Here is a 26533-nt window from a genome sequence, read left to right on the forward strand (position 1 = left end):
TATTATTATTATTATTATTATTATTATTATTATTATTGAGTCATTTAGAGGTGGGCTAGTTGGTGTGTTTTAGATTAACGTCTTGCTTCAGGACATGAACTGATGGACTGATGGATTAGAGTTCATAGTTTATCAATTACAGAAAGTCATCCAGGTCCTGAAGCAGCAAAGCAGCTCCAGACCCTCACACTACCACAACCATGTTTCACTGTTGGTACGATATTCTTTTCATGAAATACTGTGATAATTTAATGTCAATGTAACACAGTCAAATCTTTCAAAAGGTTCAGCTTTTATCTCATCAGTGAACAAGAAGTTGAGTAAATTGTATTGAATCTAATCTAAAAATCTTACCGTCTTCCCTCTCTGTCAACTGCAGGTTGAATTTTTTATGGATGTCACCCAAGCCATGGGTCTGGTCTCACTGTAAAACATTTCAGTGTGTATCTTTTAAATAAAAATGTGAAAAAGCCATTTTTACTTACAAATTGTAAATCAATCAGCGAAATATCCACTTTTATGCTTTTTGTTATTTTAATTTTCTTCATATCAACAACCATTTGACTGTAATGGATTGAACTGACACCCCCGCCTCCTCCCACAAACAGCAGATTATGGAGCTTCTCAATGGTTCATGAAAGTTTGCTAATAGTTTTGCCATAACTTACTTTGAAATGTAAGACATTTAACAAAATTCAATTGTACATCATCATAAATTAAACTGGGCATCAAAAGATTACATCATTAGATTTATTTAACATCAGTAACAGATAACCAGTTTTGGATTTTCTTACAGTAGTAATCTGAATTGTTAATAACTGGGTTAGGGTCAGGGTTCCTTCCTATTCTTTGTCCATTATCTTCAGACTGATCCTCACTTTGTGAATGTGACTGAATGGATTGAACCACATACTCTTACTCCTGTTTCAGCAGTTCCTGTATAGTGTCATCAGTCATGTCAACAAGTGTTTAGCACAAATTCAAGTTCAAAAAAGAGGGAGCCTTCATTTTATGCACAAGAGTGGAAAAATTGTGATGGCTAGTGTTCTTGCCATAAAGACCTTAAAAGTTGGCAAAGTGGCTGAGCAGACCAAAGAGGATAATGAACCGCCAGAGATATAATGTCATTCTGAAGAGTTTCTGTATCCATTGCAAAAGGCAGCAGAAGCTCTTGCTGTTCACTAGTGAGCAAGTTGTCTCATGCCATGTTATTTGTGATCTATTCTATATCCATGTCAATGTGATCGTGTAGAACAGTGGTTCTCAAACTGTGGTACACGGGCTCCCTCTAGTGGTACGTGGGAAGTCTCCAATAAAATTTTTATGATTAAATAATATACCATTTTCTGCTTGAGGGATTTCTGACAAATTAAAACGTACAGCTCTGTTATCACTTCATAAATGGAAACTAAACAGCAGTGACGTTTGTAGGGTTACTGAAGTTGGGCTAGCTGGTATAAAACGATGTCCTGCGTGGTGGCTAGCTACACAGCTATGGTTAGCTTAATATAAGCACATTAGCACAGTGAAGCTTGAGCATGAACACTAACTATTTTCCACTCGATAACAGTTCCCGATGGTTAGGGACAAATGCAATCGCATGTCGGGATGATGTAAACGGACCAAACTTCAGTCAGGAGAACAACTGAGATAATTCATCACAATACGAGGTTAGTCATTAATATACTGCTGCATGGGCTGGGCTGTAGTTACATTGTAAGGTTTTAAAAACTGGGCTTTAAAATAAACAGTGTTAATAAAAACCGTCAGAGGCCGACAGTGAACCCTGGACACGTCTCCGTTAAAGTTTCGGTATGCCGTCCGGACCTGGAGCTGCTAGCTGTTAGCTTGCGGCCATATTATCTACCTCGGGAGTTCAGTCATGTGATCTGTGTGTGTGTTTACATCCCTCCGAGGGCCGGGCCCTGTGCTTCGTACGTCGCTTACTACATCCAAGATCAAATGAAACATCCAAGACCAAATCATCGCGCTAACTCTGAGCTCGCTATTCCGGTTCCCCGAACACACCTGTTGTTGACGATTAGTATAGCTGGATGAAGTAATGTGAGATCACTGGGTGGCCCAACAGGGGCTACGCATCGATAGTAGAAACATTGATCGGCAACCCTTTGATTGGTCGGCGAAAATGTCGAAGGAGCGCGCTCGGTATTTTTCGGCAGCAGAGCAAGAACTCTTGAGTGAGGGATTTCAGGAGTTTCAGAGTTTAATTAAAACGCAAGGGAACACTGCAAAGGCTGCAAAAGCAAGGAGAGAGGGCTGGCAGAAAGTTGCTGACAAATCAAACTCGTAAGTAATTCAATAATAACAATAATAATGGAGTGGATTTATATAGCGCTTTTCAAGGCACCCAAAGCGCTTTACAATGCCACTATTCATTCACTCTCACATTCACACACTGGTGGAGGCAGCTACGGTTGTAGCCACAGCTGCCCTGGGGCAGACTGACAGAAGCCAGGCTGCCATATTGCGCCATCGGCCCCTCTGGCCAACACCAGTAGGCGGTAGGGTAGATTTATCATATCACACCATATTATCCAATATTATATTACATTATATTATATTATAATATGTTATATTATATCCCCTTTCACATTAGAGCCACAACAGGACCCACTAGAACATGGGAACAAGTAAAAGTGAAATATAAGAATATTCTACAGAATGGTAATATTTATCACTTATATTGCTTGTCGTCTCTTGGAAAGAGACCCTGGAATACTCTGTTTGTTTGTTCATAACAGCAACCAAGAAAAGGGCAGAGCAAAAAAAAAGACAGGTGGTGGTCCTGCACCCCCTCGTCAACAAGTTGGTTAAGTGAATAATACCCTCACGGGAAAATCGATATCTCTCTATGAGCACACTGTCGCGCTGAGCTAAAGGATCCTGTCTGTCCCGCAATATACGCTGAATTCTGAGGACTCTCCTTATCAATCTTTCACCTTCCGCAATGGGTTGCTCGCGTAAACGGACAGGATATGACTGCGACAGACTTCCCAAATCCACCTTCGCTTTTATAGCCGTGGTCTCTCATCTTGATTACACGAAGTAATTTACAATTACTACTCTGAAATATGAATTACATCTGTAATAATCACATACATGTAATAGAATGTTAATAGTACATTTCCCTTTTTTAGGGAATGACCTGTATGTATCTGTGTGAAATCAATAAAAGGATCAAGTGCTGCATTATCTTTGGTTACAGTGATGTTATTTATTTATGGTGAAACAGTGGTGGAATATCGCTGTTGCTTTCGTATGAATGACGCGGGCATACCTGCGTGGCCGCGATCTAATCCTGTTTACATAAAGTAAACCTGCTCCCCAGCAGGTTTACGCTTACGGCTCTGTTGCTATGACAGCAAGTCCCGGATGGGCTTCGGGGAACCGAACGATCCAGGATCACGCGAAATCGTCAACAATCTAATCCAGCTAACTCACTTAGTGCGGTACGAAGCACAGGCCCCGACGCAACAGCTGCCTGTGAGAAAATACACACAGTCACAGCAAGACTTCAGACACAAAACCCCGAGGCTTTCATTATTATATCTGGAGACTTTAACCATGCCACACTGGACTCTACTCTGGCTGCTTTTCACCAGTTTGTGAATTGTCCCACAAGGAGCAACAGGACAATTGACCTACTGTATGCTAATGTGAGAGATGCATACAGAGCCACCCCCCTCCCCCCACTAGGGAAGTCAGACCACAACCTGGTTTACCTACAGCCACAATACGCACCCCTCGTCCAAAGGCAGCCGGTCACAACGCGCTCCATCCGGAGATGGACCCCAGAAAAAATTAATAGGAGGATGCTCTGAGGGACTGTTATGACACCTGTAACAGTTGCTATCGTAATGCAGTGTATCACCACATGGCGGCGCCTCCTGTCTCACGACTGGTGTCACCCCCTTTTTTGTTCTTCTTCGCACTCCTCCTGTAATGGATGCTCCCGTGTGTACGCGGACTAGTGTGCTCTTCAGTAATGTGTGGTAGAGGTAGCACTTATTTTTGATATTGTAAATAAATGAGTACTTTTTGGAAAGTCAGAAGCTGTTGCTCATTCGCTATCCACCTGCACACCTCCGCGGCTGGCTTCATCTCCACCGCACGTTACAACTGGCGCCCGAACTTTTTCCCCTTGGACTTCAGACGATTTTTGCATCCCGCCGAGGATTCTTCTCTTCTAGCACGTGAACTGTCTCGGAAATCCCCCAAGTTTTGCGGACGCTCGGACGTTTTCTCCAGCCATGGCCGCAGCCTCAGCTCAGGTGGGACCCGACTAATTTCTGGATACCGCGGTGTGCCGCTGCTCTGCTTGGGAGAAAGAAAAAGAGAGAAGCTGACTCCGCGACGCGAATGGACTCCGTGGATTTGTTATTTGGACGTGCTGTTGGTTTCGTCTTCTAAGGATTAATTCTTCTGTGGAGAGCCTGGACATGAACATTTCTGCTGGCTTTCCATTCCCCTTTCCCTCTGCTGAGACTGACTGTAGCACATGTAAGTGAGAACTTGGCCGACTACAACCGTTGGTGCTGGTCTTCGGCTCAGTATAACGAAACGATTTAAAATTAATCTTTGCATTTTTGTCTTTCTAGTCTGATCTGACTCTTTTACTACTATATCAATAACTACACTGTGCCCTGGAGCGGCTTAATTTTTTTGAAATCACAATGGCACACTGCCCAGACGACTCTGACTCAGACATGGAACTTACCTCGTTACCTATGTGCCAGATAGTTGAAAATGTGACTCCTAGCCTTAGCCAACAAGTGGTGGAGTTAAGAACTGAGGTGAATAAGCTTAGTGATTGTTTACGTGACTCACTGAACATACAGCAGAGTTTACTAAGGCAGTGGGACCAACTCACAATGGGGAGCTCTCCCCCTCCTGCAGTCCCACAGTCTCCTGTTTTCCCAATGGCCACATCGACACCTCATGTTCCTGCGAGAGACAAAACTGAACCCACCAACAGTACCAATCCGTTCCTGCCCAGCAACCCATTTCAACCTACAAATCCTTTTCTCCCATCTCACTCACTTGAGCTCAGCAGCACTTCCAGAGTGATTGCGGCAGCTTTACATCACGCAAAACTGGAGCCTCCTGTGTATGCTGGGGACGGCAAAGTGCAACCTGAGGACTGGTTAAATGCAGTTGGCACATACAAAGCCTCATTGAACCTAACCGATGGGCAATTGCTAAACGAACTGCCACACTTTCTTGCAAAAGAGCCCGGGAAATGGTTCAAGGCATTGAGCTCCCACATCACATCATGGGCTCAATTCTGTCAACTGTTTAAGACAGTTTTTCTGCCCTCCGACAACCAAGAACGCATCCTGAGAGGAATTTTGGATCGTGTTCAGGCTCAGGACGAACCACTCCCAACCTTTGTTGCCCACATGTTGAGTGAGTTTGACAAACTGAAGAGTCCTCCACCTGAAAAAGACAGAATCGACCTAATTAGTAAACATGCTCTTGAAAAATACAGAGTTGCCCTGTATGGCGCTAATGTCACTTCTGTAATGGACCTGCTGCTACGTGCTCATGAGCTTCACTCAGTGCTTGGACCACAAAGACCACAGCCTGCTTTATGTAGCAAAGACAACTATAAGCCTGAACCTTACTGCTTCAAATGCTCTCAGCCAGGGTTCACCACACGCACCTGCCCAAACTGTAACACCCAACCTCATTTGCCACAACGAGCCTCGAACACCGCTAGGCATGGCCCAGTCCAGCCATTGCCGGCACCTGGCCCCTCTGACCCTGGCCATGAAAAGGTGGAATTAAGCAGCACCACATCCCAGCCACAATACAGGCAGTCGGGAAACTACAGGGGGGGGAGGACATTTCACAGAGGCCAACCTTCCCCCAGTTACTAACGGAGCCTCACACGCCCGATTCACTACAGGGTGGACACAGTCTTGGACACTTGGAAGACAATTTTTCACAAGTCCACTGGAATACCCCACTAAGAACGAAAGTGAACTTCAATGCTTCATCTGTGGATGCTACCCTCGACACGGGTGCTTCCCTCTCGGCTGTACGAACAGATCTCATTCAAGTAAATGACTCTCACCCTAGAAACACAAGTGAGTGGAATGGTCCTGCAGTTAACCTTGCCAATAATGCTCCCTGTATCCCTGACGGTGTTATTTGGCTCAATATTGGATTCATGAACAAGAACTTTTACCAGCGTTTTGCAATAATACCAGATTTGTCCTCTCCTTTCATTCTGGGAATGGATTTTATGGCAAGAGCTTCTGTTTCTATTCACATTCCCACTAGAACCGTCTACATTGAGGACATCCCCTGCCCACTCGCAGACGATGAAGAGGACCTTCAAAATGATTACTCACATTCACCTGGAACACTGATGTCTTTGGACTTGGTTCGCTCAGACTTAACAGCCAAACTGTCTGAAGCAAGTCTCTCAGAGAACAACAAGGATGCTTTACTCAATCTGCTCAGCAAGTTTAGCTCCTTGTTTGATGGTCAACTTGGTCGAACGACTCTCACTGAGCACGCCATAGAGACTGGCAATGCAACACCTGTCAATCTCCCACCCTATCGCACGTCACCTGCTAAGAAACGTGTGATTGAAGAACAAGTACAACAAATGTTGAAGGACAACATCATTGAACCTTCCACAAGCCCTTGGGCAGCTCCTGTAGTCATTGTAAATAGAGCGGCCACGGAACCAAGGTTTTGTGTGGACTTTCGAGGGCTCAACCAAGTTACCCGAAAAGACTCTTATCCCCTGCCTCGTGTAGATGAGTCTTTGGACTTTCTGGCAAGAGGAAAGTTTGTCTCGACATTGGACTTAGCGCGAGGCTATTGGCAGGTTGCTGTAGCAGAGGACTCGAAGCCTAAAACTGCCTTCATCTCTCACTGCGGTCTCTTCCAGTTTCGGGTGCTGCCCTTTGGGCTCTGCAACGCACCTGCAACTTTTCAGAGACTCATGAACTCTGTGCTTGCTGGCCTCATTTACAAAACGTGTGCAGTCTACCTGGATGACATTGTTATTGCCTCACCTACCTTTGAACAGCACTTAGTGGATCTTGAGGAGGTGCTGGGCAGACTCCAGGCTGCTGGCTTGTCATTGAAGCTCAAAAAGTGCCAATTCTGCCTCGATGAATTCACCTTTCTCGGGTACCGCATCACATCATCAGGTGTTAAGCCCGATCCAGACAAAGTAAAGGCGGTTAAGGAGTTTGATACCCCAACCTCAGTGAAACACGTCCGTCAGTTCCTTGGCTTGACTGGCTATTATCGATGCTTCATTCAGAATTATGCCCGCCATGCCGAACCTCTTCACGCCATCACCAGAAAGGACAATGCTTTCCACTGGGACGACAGCTGTCGAAGGGCCATGGACACTTTGAAGGATCATGTCACATCAGCCCCGATCCTGTCATTTCCAGACTTCAACCGTCCCTTTTCCATTCACGCCGATGCATGTGACATTGGTCTTGGGGCAGTGTTGATGCAAAAGGATGACAAGGGTCGTGAGTACGTTGTGGCTTTTGCTAGTCGCTCCCTTCACAAAGCTGAACTCCCCTACTGCACTTCAGAGAAGGAGTGCCTCGCTGTGATATGGGCTCTGGAACACTTCCGCCCGTATGTTGAAGGTGTTCATGTTACTATCTTCACTGACCACAACAGTCTCAGGTGGCTCATGTCTCGTCAAAACCCAACGGGCCGACTCGCCCGCTGGTCACTTCATTTGCAGGACTTTGATTTCACAATAGTGCACAAACCTGGTGCACAGAACAAAGTTCCCGACGCACTGTCACGCAACCCTTTGCCTCTGACCTGTGACAGGCCGACTGATCTTTTACCAGATCATGCTGTTATGGGCAGCCTGGACATTCGTACTCTGCCCCCCGTCATTCTGGCTGACCGTTCACAATTGAGACAGCTGCAGTTAGACGATCATGTCACAGGTCCACTCCTCAGAGACATTGAAGCAGACTCTCTGAACAGCTCGGACAATGCCACCTTGTTACAGTATGTTGTGTATGACTCTCTTTTGTATCACAGAGAACCCAAGTCCACATGTGCTTTGCACCCTTTGAAAGAGCTGAAACTGTTTGCCCCTACTTCCATTAGAGGCACCTTGCTGGACTATTACCACGACCACCCCACAGCAGGTCACTTGGGTGTTTCTAAGACATTGGCTAGACTGCGTTTTAGGTTTTTCTGGCCCAAAATGGCAGCTGATGTGAAACACTATGTGATTTCATGCTCAGTGTGCCAACTCACCAAGCCAAGTCAAAAAAAAGCAGCCGGTCTTATGGTTCCCATTGTCCCCCAGAAACCCTGGGAGTATGTGGGTGTGGATTTTGTTGGGCCACTTCCCCGCACCCCCACTGGTAATGCTTATTTGATCGTGTTTGTTGACTATTTGACTAAATGGGTTGAAGCCAGTGCTGTCAAAGAAGCTACATCTCAGGTAGCAGCTGGTAAATTCGTCACTGACATTTTTGCTAGACATGGTACACCCACTTACCTGATTTCTGACAGAGGGTCTCCTTTTGTGAGTGAGCTTTTTGAACATGTTGTTTCTGCATTAGGCTCGGTGCACAGACTCACTACGGCATATCACCCTCAGACAAATGCTACTGAACGCGTCAACCGGACTCTGAAAACTGCAATCCGCGCTTATGTAGGTGATAAGCACACATCATGGGACAAGTTTCTCCCTCAGATTTGCTTTGCTCTGCGCACCGCCCCTCATGACAGTACAGGTTTGACTCCTGCCATGATGCTTTATGGTCGTGAGTTAGACACCCCGCTTGACCTTATCACTCAGCCTTCTACAGCAGGTGTTGATGAACCGGGTGTGCCTTACCCTGAGACTCTGAGAGCCTCCCTGCAGGAAGCTCACGACCACGCCAAAGCAGCTTTGGACTATAGCCATGACAGACAAAAACATTACTATGACTTGAGACATCGACATGCCACGTTTCGTGTTGGTGACCTTGTGAGAGTTAAGACACACCCCAGGTCAGATGCTCAGTCTAACTTTACTGCTAAACTTGCACCACTGTTTCAGGGACCATTGTGTGTATCTCAGAGACTCAGTGATGTTAATTACAGGCTCACTTGGGTGGACTCCGGTGTGGATGCAGGTGTTTATCATGTTGTGAACATGCAACCGTTCCATACCTGGGACTCTCTCACTTCCAAAGAACATTCTGTTTCATCGCCTGCCGAGAGAGAGACCGCAGAGGGTCTGAACTCTGACTCTCAGGCCCACCCTGGCCCCCCTGCAGACACTGACATTGGCTCTGAGCCATTCCCCTTTGATTTACCGGACATTGACTCTTCTTCTGGTGTGGGCGCTGTTCCAGAGAGTGTTTCACCCAGATCTGTCCAGCACCCAGCTGCTGGTGGATATTACAATCTCAGGCTCAGACGTTGCCCCAGAGTTACGTCTGGCTGGAGCAACAAAAGATGGACTAATGATTTTCACACAACCAGGCTTGATCTGAAGTGAAATGTTCTGGTTAAACCTGTTTGATGCTGTCTTGTTGCATTGCTACTTTGAGTCATGATATGTAGATGTTTCTGTTTGCTCTACTTAATCCAGTTTTATGGCTCTTTAGTGCGTTAAGGTTCATTCTTGGCATTTACTTTAAAAACAAAAAAAAGGAAAAAGTGAAAAAACTAAGAAGACTGATTTTCCACTGTACATGTTCGTCTTATTTTCACCAATTTCATTTTTAAATGGTCTTTTGCCCTGTGTGTGCACTAATCTTAGCTGTAACCTCTATGTATAGGGTACTGTTAGGTGTGGTGTGTGCTTTTCCAGCTGTGTATGGCTGAGGACAGCCTTTTTCTCACCAGGGGGGACTATGTAACAGTTGCTATCGTAATGCAGTGTATCACCACATGGCGGCGCCTCCTGTCTCACGACTGGTGTCACCCCCTTTTTTGTTCTTCTTCGCACTCCTCCTGTAATGGATGCTCCCGTGTGTACGCGGACTAGTGTGCTCTTCAGTAATGTGTGGTAGAGGTAGCACTTATTTTTGATATTGTAAATAAATGAGTACTTTTTGGAAAGTCAGAAGCTGTTGCTCATTCGCTATCCACCTGCACACCTCCGCGGCTGGCTTCATCTCCACCGCACGTTACAACCACAGACTGGGATGTGCTCCTGAGCCCACATGGTGAGGGCATAGAGGGGGCGACACACTGTCTTACAGACTATCTCAACTTTTGTGTGGACACAGTCGCCCCTGCTAAGACGGTACGGTGTTATCCTAATAACAAACCGTGGGTAACACAGGAAGTCAAAGCTGTCCTCAACATGAAGAAGAAGGCTTTCAGGAGCAAAGTGAAGGAGGAGATGAAAGCAGCACAGCGGGAGGTGAAACGCTGCCTGAGGGAAGCAAAGGACACCTACAGGAGGAAGGTGGAGCAGAAGTTGGAGAGGAACAATATGAGGGAGGTCTGGAATGGTGTGAAAACCATCACAGGCCACAACACCAAGAAAAGCACAGCGGGGGGGACTGTGGAGAAGGCAAACGAACTCAACAACTTCTTCAACAGGTTTGACCAGCCCACAACCCCCCCACCCTCACCCTCACTACAGAGTCCAATCCCCACTCTCCTACCTCCCTCGCTTCCCCCCCTTCCTGACACCATGACACCCCCCTCCTCCAATCCCTCTCTCAGCAGCAAGACATCTCCCCCCCTCCCCTCCTCCCAAACATCTCCCAGTGTCACAGTGGATCAGGTCAGGAGACAACTGAGGAAGCTTCGCCCCAGAAAGGCAGCAGGCCCAGACAAGGTGTGTCCTAGGATGCTAAAGGCGTGTGCTGCTGAACTTGGGGAGCCGCTACAACGAGTCTTCAACCTCAGTCTGCGACTGGGGAGAGTGCCCGCCCTATGGAAGACATCCTGCATCGTCCCGGTCCCCAAAAAGAACCGGCCCAATGAGCTGAATGACTTCCGACCGGTGGCACTGACGTCACATCTTATGAAGACCCTAGAGCGGCTCTTCCTCAACCTCCTCCGACCACAGGTACAACATGCCCAGGACCCACTACAGTTTGCATACAAGGCGGGTGTCGGAGTGGAGGATGCCATCCTGTACCTCCTACACAGAGCCCACTCACACCTGGATGGGGGGAAAGGCACGGTCAGGATCCTGTTTCTTGACTTTTCCAGTGCCTTTAATACCATCCGGCCCTGTATGCTTCAGGAAAAACTGAACAGGATGGAGGTGGACCCCTGCCTGGTGGCTTGGATCTCCGACTACCTCACCGACAGACCACAGTACGTCAGGCTGAAGGACATCACGTCTGACACTGTGGTCAGCAGCACAGGAGCACCACAGGGAACTGTGCTGTCCCCTCTTCTCTTCACCCTGTACACCTCTGACTTCTGCTACAACTCTGAATTATGCCACATTCAGAAGTTTGCAGATGACACGGCCATCGTGGGGTGTATCTGGGATGATCAGGAAGAGGAGTACAGAAGTCTGGTGAGGAACTTTGTCGCATGGAGTCACACAAACCACCTGCAACTCAACACCTCAAAGACTAAGGAACTGGTTGTGGACTAGAGCAGGTCCACTGCCGGTTCAGATAGAGGGGGAGGAGGTGGAGGTGGTCAACAAGTACAAGTACCTCGGGCTGTGGGTGGACAATAAACTGGACTGGTCATGCAACACAGAGCACCTGTATAAAAAAGCCCAAAGCCGACTGTACTTCCTCAGGAGGCTGAGGTCTTTTAACATCTGCAGGAAGCTCCTGAGGATGTTTTACCAGTCGGTGGTTGCTGGAGTACTTTTCTATGCTGTGGTGTGCTGGGGGAGCAGCACAGCAAAGAAGGACTCATCCAGGCTGGAGAAACTGATCAGGAAGGCTAGCTCTGTGGTCGGCATGAAGCTGGACACTCTGGTGACAGTGGCAGAGAAAAGGACATTAAAGAAACTGCTGGACATTATGAACAATGCTGGGCATCCTCTGCACACGGCCATTAACAACCAGAAGAGTCTGTTCAGTGACAGGTTGCTTCTCCCAAAGACAAGAACTAACAGACTTAAAAACTCCTTTGTCCCACACGCCATCAGACTGTTTAACTCCTCTCTGGAGGGGAGAGGGAGGGGAAACAGGAGGACAAAGGAGGGGGCAACAACTAAGCTGTAGTGCCTCTTCACCTCACTGTGCAATACCTTGTGCAATACTTTTGTAAATAGTCAACAGTGCAATAGACCTCAATACTTGAAATGTGCAATTCACTTGTATTTTTATTTTTTATTCCTATTTATTCTATTTATCCCCTTCGTATATTTTATTTATATTGTCTCTGTATTTATATATATGTGTGTGTGTGTGTGTGTGTGTGTGTGTGTGTGTGTGTGTGTGTGTGTGTGTGTGTATATATATATATATATATATATATATATATATATATATATATATATATATATATATATATATATATATATATAATATTCTTTAACTCTGTAACTTCTGTCGGTGCTGTGCTTTTTTGGAAATCGAATTTCCCAGAGGAACCCACCCGAGGGATTAATAAAGTTCTATCTAATCTAATCTAATCTAATCACTGCCTTTTTTAGGGTCTTGTTCAGATTAAATAGAACAAAATATAAAGCATTAAAACATGTTAAAAACACAACAGCCTTGATAAATGCAGAGTAGTTTGGACCCGGAAGCAGGATTCATACATCATCACTTGGAGACTGGATAATCTACCTGCTGTGAATGTTTTAATGCAGTACAGCTGTTATTATTATCACTTGTCACATCCTGTTTATGACAGTTAAAATAAATAACATTCATATAAGTGACACCACATGTAAACTGTATGTGGTGTTAAATAGGCCTCTACTACTGTACTTTAATGTTGGTCATAAGGGTGGTACTTCAAGATCCACATATTTTATGAGGTGCTACTCATTGTGAAAGGTTTGAGATAGTGATGTGCGGATCAATACTGAAATATCGATTCCTTCGATACCAGTCATTTATGTTCTAGAATCGATTCTCACATTAAAATATCGATATTTTAGTAATTTAGGGTAAATTTGTAGTTTATCATTAACAGGAACAGAGTGGAAAGAAACTATATCATTCGGATTGTCTACGTTGGAAGGAACTACTTTCTCTTCTGCCTTCCATAGTCATGTGCAAAATACGGCTGTATAAATGTGTCGCAGCCCCTTGGCGTGCGCATTCACAACAATGGCTGAGCGTAAATGGAGTCATGTGTGGACGTGTTTTACCTCCACAAACAGCTGAGACGTAGTTTGCGATACATGTGGCAAGACAGTGAGGTGTTGTGGCAACACCACTAACCTTCTCAAACACCTCAGAGTAAATCATATCACAGATTATGACGAGCGTATGTTGAGGCGAACTGAAGAGGAGGAGTGGACAGGGACAGGTGCTGCTAGGGGGAGACAGACATCTCTCGCGGAGTCCAAATAGCGCACGACTTCAGTTTTTTTTATTTCTATATGATGAATTCTGCATTATTAAGTGATAAGAATAAGTAATCTGATGTCCTGTAATCATGATGACGCTATCATTTGAGATACAATAAAAGATACAATAAATAAAATACATTTTTGTACAAAGATAAGATAAGATAAGATAGAACTTTATTAATCCCTCGGGTGGGTTCCTCTGGGAAATTCGACTTCCAAAAAAAAGCACAGCAACGACCGAAGTTACAGTTACAGAATTGTTATATATATATATATATATATATATATATATATATATATATATATATATATATATATATATATATATATATATATATATATACACAAACACACACACACACACACATAAATACAGAGACAAATATAAATAAAATATACAAAGGGGATAAATAGAATAAATAGGAATAAAAAATAAAAATACAAGTGAATTGCACATTTCAAGTATTGAGTCTATTGCACTGTTGACTATTTACAAAAAGTATTGCACAAGGTATTGCACAGTGAGGTGAAGAGGCACTACAGCTTAGTTGTTCCCCCCTCCTTTGTCCTCCTGTTTCCCCTCCCTCTCCCCTCCAGAGAGGAGTTAAACAGTCTGATGGCGTGTGGGACAAAGGAGTTTTTAAGTCTGTTAGTTCTTGTCTTTGGGAGAAGCAACCTGTCACTGAACAGACTCTTCTGATTGTTTATGGCCGTGTGCAGAGGATGCCCAGCATTGTTCATAATGTCCAGCAGTTTCTTTAATGTCCTTTTCTCTGCCACTGTCACCAGAGTGTCCAGCTTCATGCCGACCACAGAGCTAGCCTTCCTGATCAGTTTCTCCAGCCTGGATGAGTCCTTCTTTGCTGTGCTGCTCCCCCAGCACACCACAGCATAGAAAAGTACTCCAGCAACCACCGACTGGTAAAACATCCTCAGGAGCTTCCTGCAGATGTTAAAAGACCTCAGCCTCCTGAGGAAGTACAGTCGGCTTTGGGCTTTTTTATACAGGTGCTCTGTGTTGCATGACCAGTCCAGTTTATTGTCCACCCACAGCCCGAGGTACTTGTACTTGTTGACCACCTCCACCTCCTCCCCCTCTATCTGAACCGGCAGTGGACCTTCTCTGGACCTCCCGAAGTCCACAACCAGTTCCTTAGTCTTTGAGGTGTTGAGTTGCAGGTGGTTTGTGTGACTCCAAAGTATCGGTATCGGATCAGTATTGTCGATACCACCATGAATTTTACTTGGTATCGGATTGGAAAAGAAATCAGTGGTATCGCACATCATTAGTTTGAGAACCACTGGTGTAGAAAATATGGAAAACCCAACAACTCCACAAAAGTGTCTCTATCGCCCCCTGGTGTCTGGCTGCAGTATTGTTCAAAAACCCCACACCCTCGACATTAGAAGATGGAACGGGGACAAAGTAAAAGTTCTCCTGAGATAAATTTTTCCAAAAGATGGTTTCAGCAATTATTATTAGTTGTTCTCATCATGTTGAGGGGTCTCCTTTATCATAAGTTTGATTTTAATTTGTTAAATTGATGCGCAACATCATTTTTGATTGGCAGCTGCACTTACAGAGAAAATTGCATATATCGCCGTTCAGGTACTGAAGCTACAGCAAAGTAAGCCATAACTTTTAAGGAAATGTCTGTAGAGCTCTAAAAATAATTTTAGCAAAGCACAGATCTGGGGAAGGATGCAGAAAAATGTCTGCAGCTTTGACAGTTCCATGAGCCCAGTGGCCTCCATCAACCATAAATGCAAGAAGTTGGGAGCCACTAGGATTTTTCCTAGATCTGGCTATCCAAACAATCTGAGCCATCAGAGTAGAAGAGCCTTAGTCAGGGAGGTGACCAAAAACCGAATCGTCACTTTGACAGTGATCCAGCATTGCTCTATAAAAATGGTTGTCCTGCAGCACTCTGCCAATCAGGCCATGATGGTGTGGCCAGACAGAAGCCATAAGACACATAACAGCCTAGCCAAAAGGCAGCTGAAGGGTTCTCAGTTCATGAGAAACAAAATTATCTGGTCTGATGAAACAAGAATTGAAATCTTTGGCCTGAATGGCATGCATTATGTCTGCACCAGACATCAATTGTCACCTGGCCAATACCATCCCTACAGTGAAGCATCATGCTGTGCGTATGTCTTTTTTCACCAACCAGAACTGGGAGACTTGTCAGGGTCAAGGGAAATTTATGCAGGAATGTACAGAGACATCCTTGATGATAACCTGCTCCTGAGAGCTCAGACTGGGGCATAGGTTCATCTTCCAACAGGAAAATGACCCTAAACACACAACCGTAACAAAGGAGTGGCTTTGGGACCATTCTGTGAATGTCTTTGAGTGACCCAGCCAGATCCCAGACTTGAGCCCAATTGAAAATCTCTGGAGAGATCTGAAAATGGCTGTGCACTAGTGTTTCCCTTCCAACCTGATGGAGGAGGAGAGGTTTTACAAAACACAAACACAAACCACACACATATATGTGTGTGTGTGTGTGTGTGTGTGTGTGTGTGCGTGCGTGCGTGCGTGCGTGCGTGCGTGTGTGTGTGTGTGTGTGCAGAAATGTCAAGCAAACATTTTTCTCTTTCCAATTTAGGGGTATTGTGTGTAGAATTTTGAGGTGAAAAAGGAATTTAATCCATTTTGGAATAGGACTGTAATATGACAAAATGTGCAGTTAGTGAAGCACATACATACTTGTCCTTTTCCCTAATCTAAATTGATTTATTTTGTTTTTGACACAATTTTGGAAAATTTTGTCAAAATCTGTCAATTCCATTTGGGGATTATTTTGTCTTCATGTGTATATTCTCTTGTTTACATACTTGTATACCTTTTTGTTATTTCTTTCTGAAGTTTTGTATTTCATCTTCATAATGTTTGTCTATCAGGTTTCTTTGCTTTTCTATGGAACAGTCATCTTACTAACTTCTGTTTCCATCATATGAACATGATCCTGGTCTTTAATAGTACAGACTGATAATCCTGTGCATAATCCTATCAATTTTTACAGTAGCTTCCTCTTTTTCCTGTTACTACTTAGAATCACTTAGAAGAGCTGCTGTCATTTGAGGTTTTCTTAACTGTGACGTGAATAAGAGATATAAAAATAAAGTTCTGTTTTTTTTTGTAAAAACTGCGTTACAGTTTTTCATATCTCATGTAAAGTTAATGCTACTTCTCAGATCGGTTATGTTTACTTTAGATGACCACTAGCGCTTTTTCCTTCATAGCTTGGCAAAAGTGCATCAGTAGCTCATAACATTATGTTAGCTTCAACACACTTACCTTTTAAGGTGAATTGTCTGCAAATGTCGCCCCTGCGACACATGGTAGGGCATCTTGTATTCTTTGAGCTCAAGCATAAAATGTGTCTATATGTCTGCTGCTCTCTTTTTCCAAGGCTTTAAAAAGGCTTTCATAATTAGAGTTTCATGGGTGATGGTCCATTGGAGCTGGTTGTACAGGCTTCAAAAATTTCCATGAAACCTCCTTTTTGTGCAAGGAAATTAGTGATGAATTCTGAGCTGATTATTTTGAATATTTTTGTCTGGTTTTTCATTTGCTGAAGAACATGCATTACATTTTGCAATGCATTACTTAAAAAGAGTACTTAATTACTCATTGGAGAAAGTAACTACTTGTCACATTACTTTCATGTCATTCCGTAGTATAGTTTGAACTGCATTGTCACATAAATATTATTAATAAATCTGGGGCTAGTTGAAACGCAGCCAAAAGAAACATTAATGAATGAAACATGAATCAATTTTATTGGAATTCCACGTGAAAGACCAACACAAAGTGGTGCACACGTGAGAAGTGGAACGAAAATCATACATGATTCCAAACATGTTTCACATATAAATAACTGAAAAGTGGGGTGTGCGTAATTATTCAGCTCCCTTTGGTCTGAGTGCAGTCAGTTGCCCATAGACATTGCCTGATGAGTGCTAATGACTAAATAGAGTGCACCTGTGTGTAATCTAATGTCAGTACAAATACAGCTGCTCTGTGATGGCCTCAGAGGTTGGTCGTGTCCAAATTCATGGGCTGCATCCTCCTGAGGACGGATTTGTAGACCGATTACGTCACAGCGACGCACCGAAGGCTGTCCAAATTCGTAGACTCCTCCGAATGCAGCCGACAAATGGGTCCTCCTTTTCTCCGAATTTGAAGGATGGGTCGGGTGTGTCCTTCGTGGCCTATCATATCCCAGAATTCGTAGCGCGGCCCAGCCAAACTCCAGTTTCCAGCAATGGCGGCCGCTACTAAGTTTTAAAATTACTCTTATTAATCGTTCTGGGTCACAAAATAAACTTTTAACATATTTTCAGGCGAGAATGTGGGTGTGTAAACTTCAAATATCTGCTCGGTTTATCAAGACATTGCATAGTTGCAAAAGTGGTTCGACGTTTTCGGAGACGTCTGTTACCCACCAGCTCGATAGCTAGCCGAGAGCTCGAGGGTTACTGAAGCCGCTGAGAACGGCACAACTCCTGGCACATCATTTTCAGATCACCGCAGACTTTCGCTACTCAGGTTAAACGTGATATATAATTCACTTAGACAACCTAAAAATGTTATTGTTGGGCTTTTTTCAGTGTTTTTTTGTTTTTGTTTTGTTGTTTTTGTGAGTAAATCGGTTTGGCTGAGATTAAAGTTATTAGATTAGATTAGATAAAATAAAACTTTATTAATCCCCCTCCTCCTTGGTTTTCACACAGCTGAATAAACGTCAAACAGAAAACTGATTAAACAGAAGTGTGAGATGGTCGAGAATTTACTCCAGTGTCCTGTTATATTTTAGATAGAAAGGAGCAGACGGCTGAGTTTATTAAACTCCACCGAGATAGCGGTGACGCTAATCAGAAGGCTAGACCGTCCAATTCCACAGCCGTTTACTTCCGGCCTACCCGACCTTCTGAGGACCCGGCCCACGTAGACCGCGAAGGCTGGGTCCTCAGGAGGATGCAGCCCATGAATTTGGACACGACCGTTGTCTAAGAGAATATTGGGAGCAACAACACCATGAAGTCCAAAGAACACACCAGACAGGTCAGGGATAAAGTTATTGAGAAATTTAAAGCAGGTTTAGGCTACAAAAAGATTTCCCAAGCCTTGAACATCCCACGGAGCATTGTTCAAGCGATCATTCAGAAATGGAAGGAGTATGGCACAACTGTAAACCTACCAAGACAAGGCCGTCCAGGTAAACTCACAGGCCGAACAAGGAGAGCGCTGATCAGAAATGCAGCCAAGAGGCTCATGGTGACTCTGGACGAGCTGCAGAGATCTACAGCTCAGGTGGGGGAATCTGTCCATAGGACAACTACTAGTCGTGTACGGCACAAAGTTGGCCTTTATGGAAGAGTGGCAAGAAGAAAGCCATTGTTAACAGAAAACCATAAGAAGTCCCATTTGCAGTTTGCCACAAGCCATGTGGGGGACACAGCAAACGGATGGATGGAACCAAATACAGGGCAATCTTGGAAGAAAACCTCTTGGAGTCTGCAAAAGACTTGAGACTGGGGCGGAGGTTCACCTTCCAGCAGGACAACGACCCTAAACATAAAGCCAGGGCAACAATGGAAAGGTAGAGACATACCCTAAAAGACTGGCAGCTGTAATTGCAGCAAAAGGTGGTTCTACAAAGTATTGACTCAGGGGGCTGAATAATTACGCACACCCCACTTTTCAGTTATTTATTTGTAAAAAAAATGTTTGGAGAGGTGAGGGGAGCCACCAAACTGAAGAAGGAGTCCTAGTAGGGCTGTCTTGGTTGACACGCTTCTACAATGTTGCATAGAGATCAGGGGCAGTACCCCTGGATTGGCCGACCAGGGTGGTGGTTCCCATCTTTATGAAAGGGGTCGATGAGGTCCACCCCTTGTCAAATTTTAATCTATTTTGTCTACATTTTATTGAAAACAATTTAAATAAAACATTAAACTGTTTCTTCAATTTTAAGCTGCACTTCCAATGTTTTTTGTAATGTAATTTTGACTATAGTAGCAAAAGCTTGACAGCTGAGAGAGTAAATTCAGTCTTCACCTCCAGTTTTTAAAATGACACTGCGCAATGCACATATACTTTTATTACACCTCCAAAAGCCAACAACAACAAATTCAGATCATGTCAGTAACAGATCATATGTCAAAACTGTCGATTAGAAGATTTTAATGACAATAACTTCTGAAATGTAATAACGTTGAATTGCAGTTCTGTTCATCTGTATTTATGCATTTAAATGAACTGCTTAATGGTTCCTGGAAGTTCTGTCAATTTGTGACAATTAACCAAACATTTTAAACCCTCATTCATGGGCCTGTCTTGATCCCTCTCTGCAGACTCTGTTCTTGTGCACAGTATCATGCATTAGCTTATTCCTTCTGTAGTTATAACTTAAACACTATCTTGGAATCATGTGGAAAGCTCTTCCTCTTAGGCTCTTCCACCTTGAAGCCACAGATATGAGAGCTGTGTTCTAAACTGCCCCAATGTATAAGCCTTACATTTTTGTCAACCAGCTTAAACTCAAGTAAGCATGCAGCTCTTGTTAGTGCCCTATTTTTTATTTTGTGAAAGCAGTAGTTTATATTAGCCTGATCCCCACCTGTTAAATTCTATAGTACATAAAAAAATGCAATATCTATTTAAATCTATTTTCATTGCACTAAATGCCGTGTAAGGTATCTTTATGGTCCTTGAAATTAGACACAAAAATCATAAGAAAACAAAATGACCTCACAAATCAAGCATTGCCAATGTGTCCCCGGAGAAACAGTTGTGACATGATGGTAATGAAGATGGTGATGATGAAAATGGAAACATCAGCTGAGGAATGCTCAAGGTAATAAAAAAAACTTACTTGTGCACAGCAGAGCAGAAAAGGCATTAATGGCTGCCCTAGGAAAAAAACAGAAAAGTGACGTCTGACTCATTTGAATCAACACCAAATTAAAATAAAAAACGAATTGCATTTGTAATTGTCAAAGTAAATCTTTATGTATGAGTGAACATGAAATTATTTGACTTCTAAAATTAGAAACATCTTGACTCAGGGTGACGCTGAAAAATTGATTCATCTTCATTATTACTTCCAGTCTGGACTACTGTAGTTCATTTTTGTCAGGATGTCCTAAAGCTCCCTGAAAAGCCTTCAGTTGATCGAAAATGCTGCAGTGAGAGTACTGACAAGGACTGGAAAGTGAGTATTTTTCTCCTGTATTGCCTTGTCTTAGCTACCTGTTAATTCCAGAACTGAATTTAATATCTTTCTTCTTACATACAAGGTCTTGAATTGTCTTTTCTTAAAGGCTTCAGAGTACCATATTGTCCCAATTGAGCACTTTGCTCTCAAACTGCTGGCTTACTGAGCCTGTGGAACCAAGTAGAGTTTGGATCTGGGAAAAAGACACTTTCTATTCTTTAAGATTAACCCGAAAACTTTTCTTTTTGATAAAGCATATAGTTAGGGCTGGATTAGTTGACCCTGAATACTGCCTTAGATATACCGGTAACTAAGATATTAAATATAACTGTGCTAATAACACAGATGTGGTTGTTTTAATATACGCATTGAAGGACATTTAGTCAAAAATGGCTCCAAGTGTTACTGGAGGTCAAGGTAATGCCATCTAGAGTAAGAATCGTGTTTGTAAAATGGTACAAGAAAGTCAATTTAATCTGAATTTAGAAACAAGGCATTAGAGTTCATCCAGGTCTGTATGTCTTTAAGACATTCATGCAGTTTAACTAATCGGTGTATGTCATCTGGCTTCATGGATCGATAAAGCTAGGTATCATCTGCATAGCAATGAGAATGCACTGTATGTTATGGCTTCTACCAATACTGCCTAATGTATTATGCCTGTATAATTTAAACAGAATTGGTCCAAAAACAGAACCCTGTGGTACTCTATAACAGTGCTTAGTGTTTGACTCTCCATTTACACGAACAAATTAGAGTTAATGATATTAGCGAGCTATGATTCAAACCACTGCAGGGCAGTAACTTTAATGGCTAACACATTTTGTAATCACTGTGTTAACATTTTGTGGTCTGTGGTGTCAAATGCTACACTGAGGTCAAGTAAGTAAGTAAAATGCATTTATAAACACTTTTTACAGGTAAAAATCACAATATACTTTACAATAAAACCAGAAATAAAATATATCATAAGAATGAACAAAAAAAAAAAAAACATAAAACAACAATTTACCTAAAGGTTGTCAGTATGCCTTCAGCTGTTTTTTAAATGAATCAGTGGAGTTTACAGAGTAAAGGCAGTGGAAGAAAAATCCACAACCTTGCCCAAAAAGTCATATCCCCATGAATTTTTAAACCGAGTACGTGGGTCCAGCAGGAATCTCCAACCCAGTATTACAGGAAACAGGAAAACATGTAATAGACAGGCCGGTCCACCATGTCCATTTCATGCTTTGCTGCTTTAAAACTGGAAATAGACACACATGCAGAAGTTGTATTACTGCATGCAGATGTTGCATTACAAGCAGGGGGGAGATAATATCTTTAAAGCCTACACTTCTCCGTGACAGTGTACTATACCTGGACTATAACAAAATCTCAGTTTCTCTGCCCATATGGAAAAGATATATATAAATCTTATAAAATTTGTATCTGTCTTGTGTGAAACTTGTATGAAAAGCATATAAGTGTGAAAACAGATATAAGATCCCTTGAAAAATTATATAATGAAACGTGTATGTTTTGGATACTTACTAAAACAATGTATGAAAGTAATGCGAAAGTGGCCACTTTCATGAGTAATCACATATAAGTTTTTACTATTTCTTTTCCGTATGGGTGACCACCACCCTGCCTGTCACCCAGTGAGAGCTGGGACAGGCTACTGGTCCCACTGCAACCCTTAACTGGACAGGCGATTAAGAAAATGGATGGATCAATGGGGGGCAGTTAAATATTCTCATATATGGTTAAATGTGGCTTGTAGTTTAAAGAACTATGAGTGGTCAGTAGACAGTGACACAATTTTATAAGTTTGGTTCTTGATGCCGTCACATTGTATTGAAGTTCAGACTTTAATTCGAAGGATTTAATAAAACCATTACTTGAACTATTTATCCAAATATAGCCTATCATAGTTGTCATTGGCTTTATTTATTATCGCAGTTCTCACCCAAAGGTTTCTCAAGGCAAAAAAATAGGATATTCTTCTATGTCAGCAACCTCATCTCAGTCATGCTTTTCAGTATTGAAGACAGTACTGTAGTCAGAGAGATCCCCAAACAAGCTGCAACTGAAAGCATCTACAGTTAAAGTCTAGCTGAGCGTCCCAAGGGAGTCCATGAATTCTGAACTTCAGCCAATCATGTGCTGCAAAAATGTTCATCCAGAACAATTCAAGGGTCCAGCGCACCAGGCCCAGGGTAGTGTCTCGAGTGAATGTCTGGTGAGCATCTGGTGGCCGGGCCAGAAAAGCAACATGGGTCCGTCCGCCTGTGGGCCCACCACCCGCAGGAGTCGACATAGGGCTTCAGTGTTAGTGGATCGAGAGGTCCTGGCACTCCGATCCCTAGCTTCCAAAACTGGTATTATAAACAGCTAGTTATAATTCATCAACTATTTCTATAAACCACTTGAATTAATGCTAAAAGTCTGCACTTAAATCACACCTTGATTGTTTAATTTAGAGTCCACTGCGGTACTGCAGAAAGCAAAATTACAAAAAAATTGTGTCAAAAACATTATTGGATTCTGGATGAAAAATTGTTCAAAAGCCTATGGCCCTGACTGTATCTATATGGTAAAACTGATCAGTGGAAAATGCAGAAAGCCCTTAGGATACTTACTTAATAGCATGCAGATGCTTGGTTGTGTATTGAGGAATGAGGCGGTAGATGACATCCAGTCCATGGTTTTCTCCTATGAGGTTTGCTGTAGAAACTGTCAAGACAACACAACTGACTTTAACTCTGTTACTAAGATTATCAACATATAAGTTTAAACACAGCAACAGGTAAAGCTTCTGAAATACTCTCCCCTTAAAAATTAAGGTGGAGACTTTACTTGTTAATGAAGAATTCAATAATAAAGTACTCTGGATGACAATGTATAAGGTAGGGTTTAGGATAAGGGTAAAGTTTGGATTAGAATTTAGAGAAATAGCAGCTATGATTATTTTTAGGGTAAGCCTCCAGGATATGAATTTAACTCCAAGCTGGTGACAAAAACAACTATATTGTTTACCTGATGAACAGAAGACTTGGATCACCCAGAGGCAGGCAGCAGTTCTCCTGGCATGCTGGCCATTGTGTTTCAGCAGATTCAGAGTCAGCAGCACTGCACCTGCCTCTTCTGCTTTCATACCAATACGACGGTCTACATATATATATATACATTGCAATGAATACGCATGGTGACAGTAAGTATTGTGAAAGTAAGTGATGAAAATTTTAAGAATGCAAGAAGTCAAAAACATCCAAAAATAACAGCAACCCCAATGAAAAAGTACTTAAAATAGTAGCATTCAAATATTAAAGTTATATGATTTTTTTCCATCTTTGGAAAATTACCATGAGTGTAATTGTGATTATTACTAGCAGTGATGTAGTAGCATTAATAGCTCTACATAGTTACACCAAGCAGTGATCGCTTGACATGGTGTAACATTAGCAGATGGCTAAACATATCTGCATTTCTAAATGACATATTAAGGACTAGTAATGACATGTAAATGATGAATTAAGCACTTGCTAATAATAACTAAGTGCTACCTAAATGTATTAGCAGTTTGCTTTGTATTTCCATTATAGACCTTTTGCTTTTTTTTAATATTGCAACATAGAATTAGAATAGAATAGAATTCAACTTTATTGTCATTGCACATGTCACAGTACAAGGCAACGAAATGCAGTTTGCATCCATCCAGAAGTGCTTTAGCCATGATATAAATATATTACAAAATACATATTAGCAATAATATAGGTATATAGATATATTACAGAAATGGGTCTGTTATAGGTATGAAGGTACAAAAATGGGTCTATTATGGGTATATTACAATGTACACGGTATGAAGGTATGTTATGAATATGCCTTCATACCATGTACATTGTAACATACAATGACCCTCAGTATGATTTAAATTGTTGGTCAGACAAATAAGCACAGATATATCTCTGTGAGAAGCTTTCATTATTCACACACAAACATAGCTGTCAGTGAATCAGGAACCACTGTGCTATTTTTGTAGATCATCTCACCTTTCCTAAACAAACTTTAAGAGTTAGAAAGAGTTATCACAATACATGTTGTTTTGTTCATTCCCACCTTTGTGTCCAACTTTAGCTAGCAGGTGCAGGAGTGGTATGAGTATAGTGTAGTTGGGACTGAAAGTGTGGCCATATTTAACCAGTGCAGTCAGCAGAGCCTCACTACCACCTTTCTTGATCATATAGTGGATGCGCCGATCTGTACCTGAACAGAGAGCAGAGGTTAGTGCTTGGCTGAAAGGGACTGAAATATAAATAGTGCCTTTTTTTACTATTTTGAAAAAATATAAAGGATGCTACAAGCCGCATTCAAATGGGCATTCATCAAGTACTTCTATTTATTGCAAAGGACATTACTGCTCCAAATGAAGACTTAAACCTTAGTCATCCTCAGAATACGAGGGGTGTGACAGCCACAGATATCTTCCAAGTGCCCTCACCTTCTAATTCTGAAAAATATTACTTATCTGATAATAAAATCTCTTTTTTTCCCTTCTTTTATTTATTTACCTTTTTTGCGATTCCCCTATTTTATTTGTTTTTCTATCTATGTACTCAGCTGTAACCAGTTTCCACATTTGATCCTATTATATGTCTATATATAGACACATCATTGCCTTTGTTACCTGCAGAAGTTCAGCCTCTGGCTGCTGGGCTGGGGTCTGAATACACTCATCTTTGACATCACTTGTTGTTGATTAGCTTCTTAGCAATCTGTCTAAGAGCCACAGTTCTGTTAGCAGTATACTGCAGTTGTTTCTGTCTTGGATGTTGTTTGGATTTCACCATTGCACTTATGTCCTTTCATGCAATACAAATAAAATTAATGTCCATATTGCCACTTCTCAAAAGCTATAAACCACTCTATATTTTTTGTCTTCCCAGCATACATGTGTATGCTGTTTTCTTCCTATCCTTCCTGGTGCATATATCTGAAAAAACAAGTAACGCAAGTAACAAAATAATATTAATTTTAATGTATTTACAGAATTTAGTACAGTAACGCATTACATAACTGCATTACTAAAAATAGGATTACTGTCATCCATTCATTTGGCACATGCTACACCCAGCCCTAGATGCCAGCTGAAGTCAAATGAGCTCTGTTTTCTTCCACCTCCCAATTAAAGTGTGTGATCCTAGCTACAGTGGCCGCTGTATGACAAACAACTGTGGCTGATATTTATCTGCATAGACTGTCACTCTGAGTGTGGGTTGCGGCTCCACTATTTACCTCAGCTGTCAATATGTTGGTTGTTTGTGTTTTTTTACTCATCTAAAACTTTGTGAATCTGTGTTTTGGGTCCGTTTTGTCAATCCACACAGTCTGCTTCTGCCACACTGTGACATAAAGGTGCAGACACATATTAAAATTTGCCTCTCCAGCACAAATGCCTACGAGTTCTCCTCTCCTTTCCCCCTTGGTATACTATATTTGTAGCTGGTCTCTAGCCTCGTACATAAATTGCAATTAGTTGGAACAGTGACGTTCATCCCGGCTATTTTATTCAGGATGATGAGGCAGCACGATGACTTCAAACCATTGCCCGCTCCTGTGTATTTTCAACTCTTTACTCCCTGAAAGGCTAGTAGGAATAATGCTTGAAGAACTTTTCTGAATTGAGAGGTTTCTGTCATATTTCAGACCTGCTTCTAGGTTTCTGACTATGCAGCTACCCTTGGAAAAACCTGGAAACTTTATTAATGATCATCAAGTCATGTTTTTATTGATATATATATAATGAGGAGTCAAAACTCATCTTAAAGGTACAGGG

At 42.4% G+C, this 26533-nt stretch overlaps 1 protein-coding gene across 2 annotated transcripts in view; it reads right to left on the reverse strand.

Moving 5' to 3' along the window:
- Nucleotides 1-26533, reverse strand: part of agbl1 (AGBL carboxypeptidase 1) — a 95876-nt gene that overhangs the window by 49520 nt on the left and 19823 nt on the right. Inside the window, exons 4-7 of one of the 2 annotated variants that reach the window (XM_085413089.1) lie at nucleotides 24817-24963; nucleotides 23734-23865; nucleotides 23337-23430; nucleotides 20371-20408 (exon numbers count right to left, since the gene is read on the reverse strand). In XM_085413089.1, the coding sequence (XP_085269215.1) occupies nucleotides 20371-20408; nucleotides 23337-23430; nucleotides 23734-23865; nucleotides 24817-24963 (411 nt within the window). Of the gene's footprint in view, nucleotides 1-4104; nucleotides 4740-20370; nucleotides 20409-23336; nucleotides 23431-23733; nucleotides 23866-24816; nucleotides 24964-26533 lie in introns of those variants that run through there. The other variant, XM_085413090.1, reaches the window with a different exon arrangement.

The sequence above is a fragment of the Rhamphochromis longiceps genome, linkage group LG7 (genome assembly GCF_057381845.1).
Source record: "Rhamphochromis longiceps isolate RC_006_pf linkage group LG7, R_longiceps_female_GT1.1, whole genome shotgun sequence".
NCBI lineage: Eukaryota > Metazoa > Chordata > Actinopteri > Cichliformes > Cichlidae > Rhamphochromis > Rhamphochromis longiceps.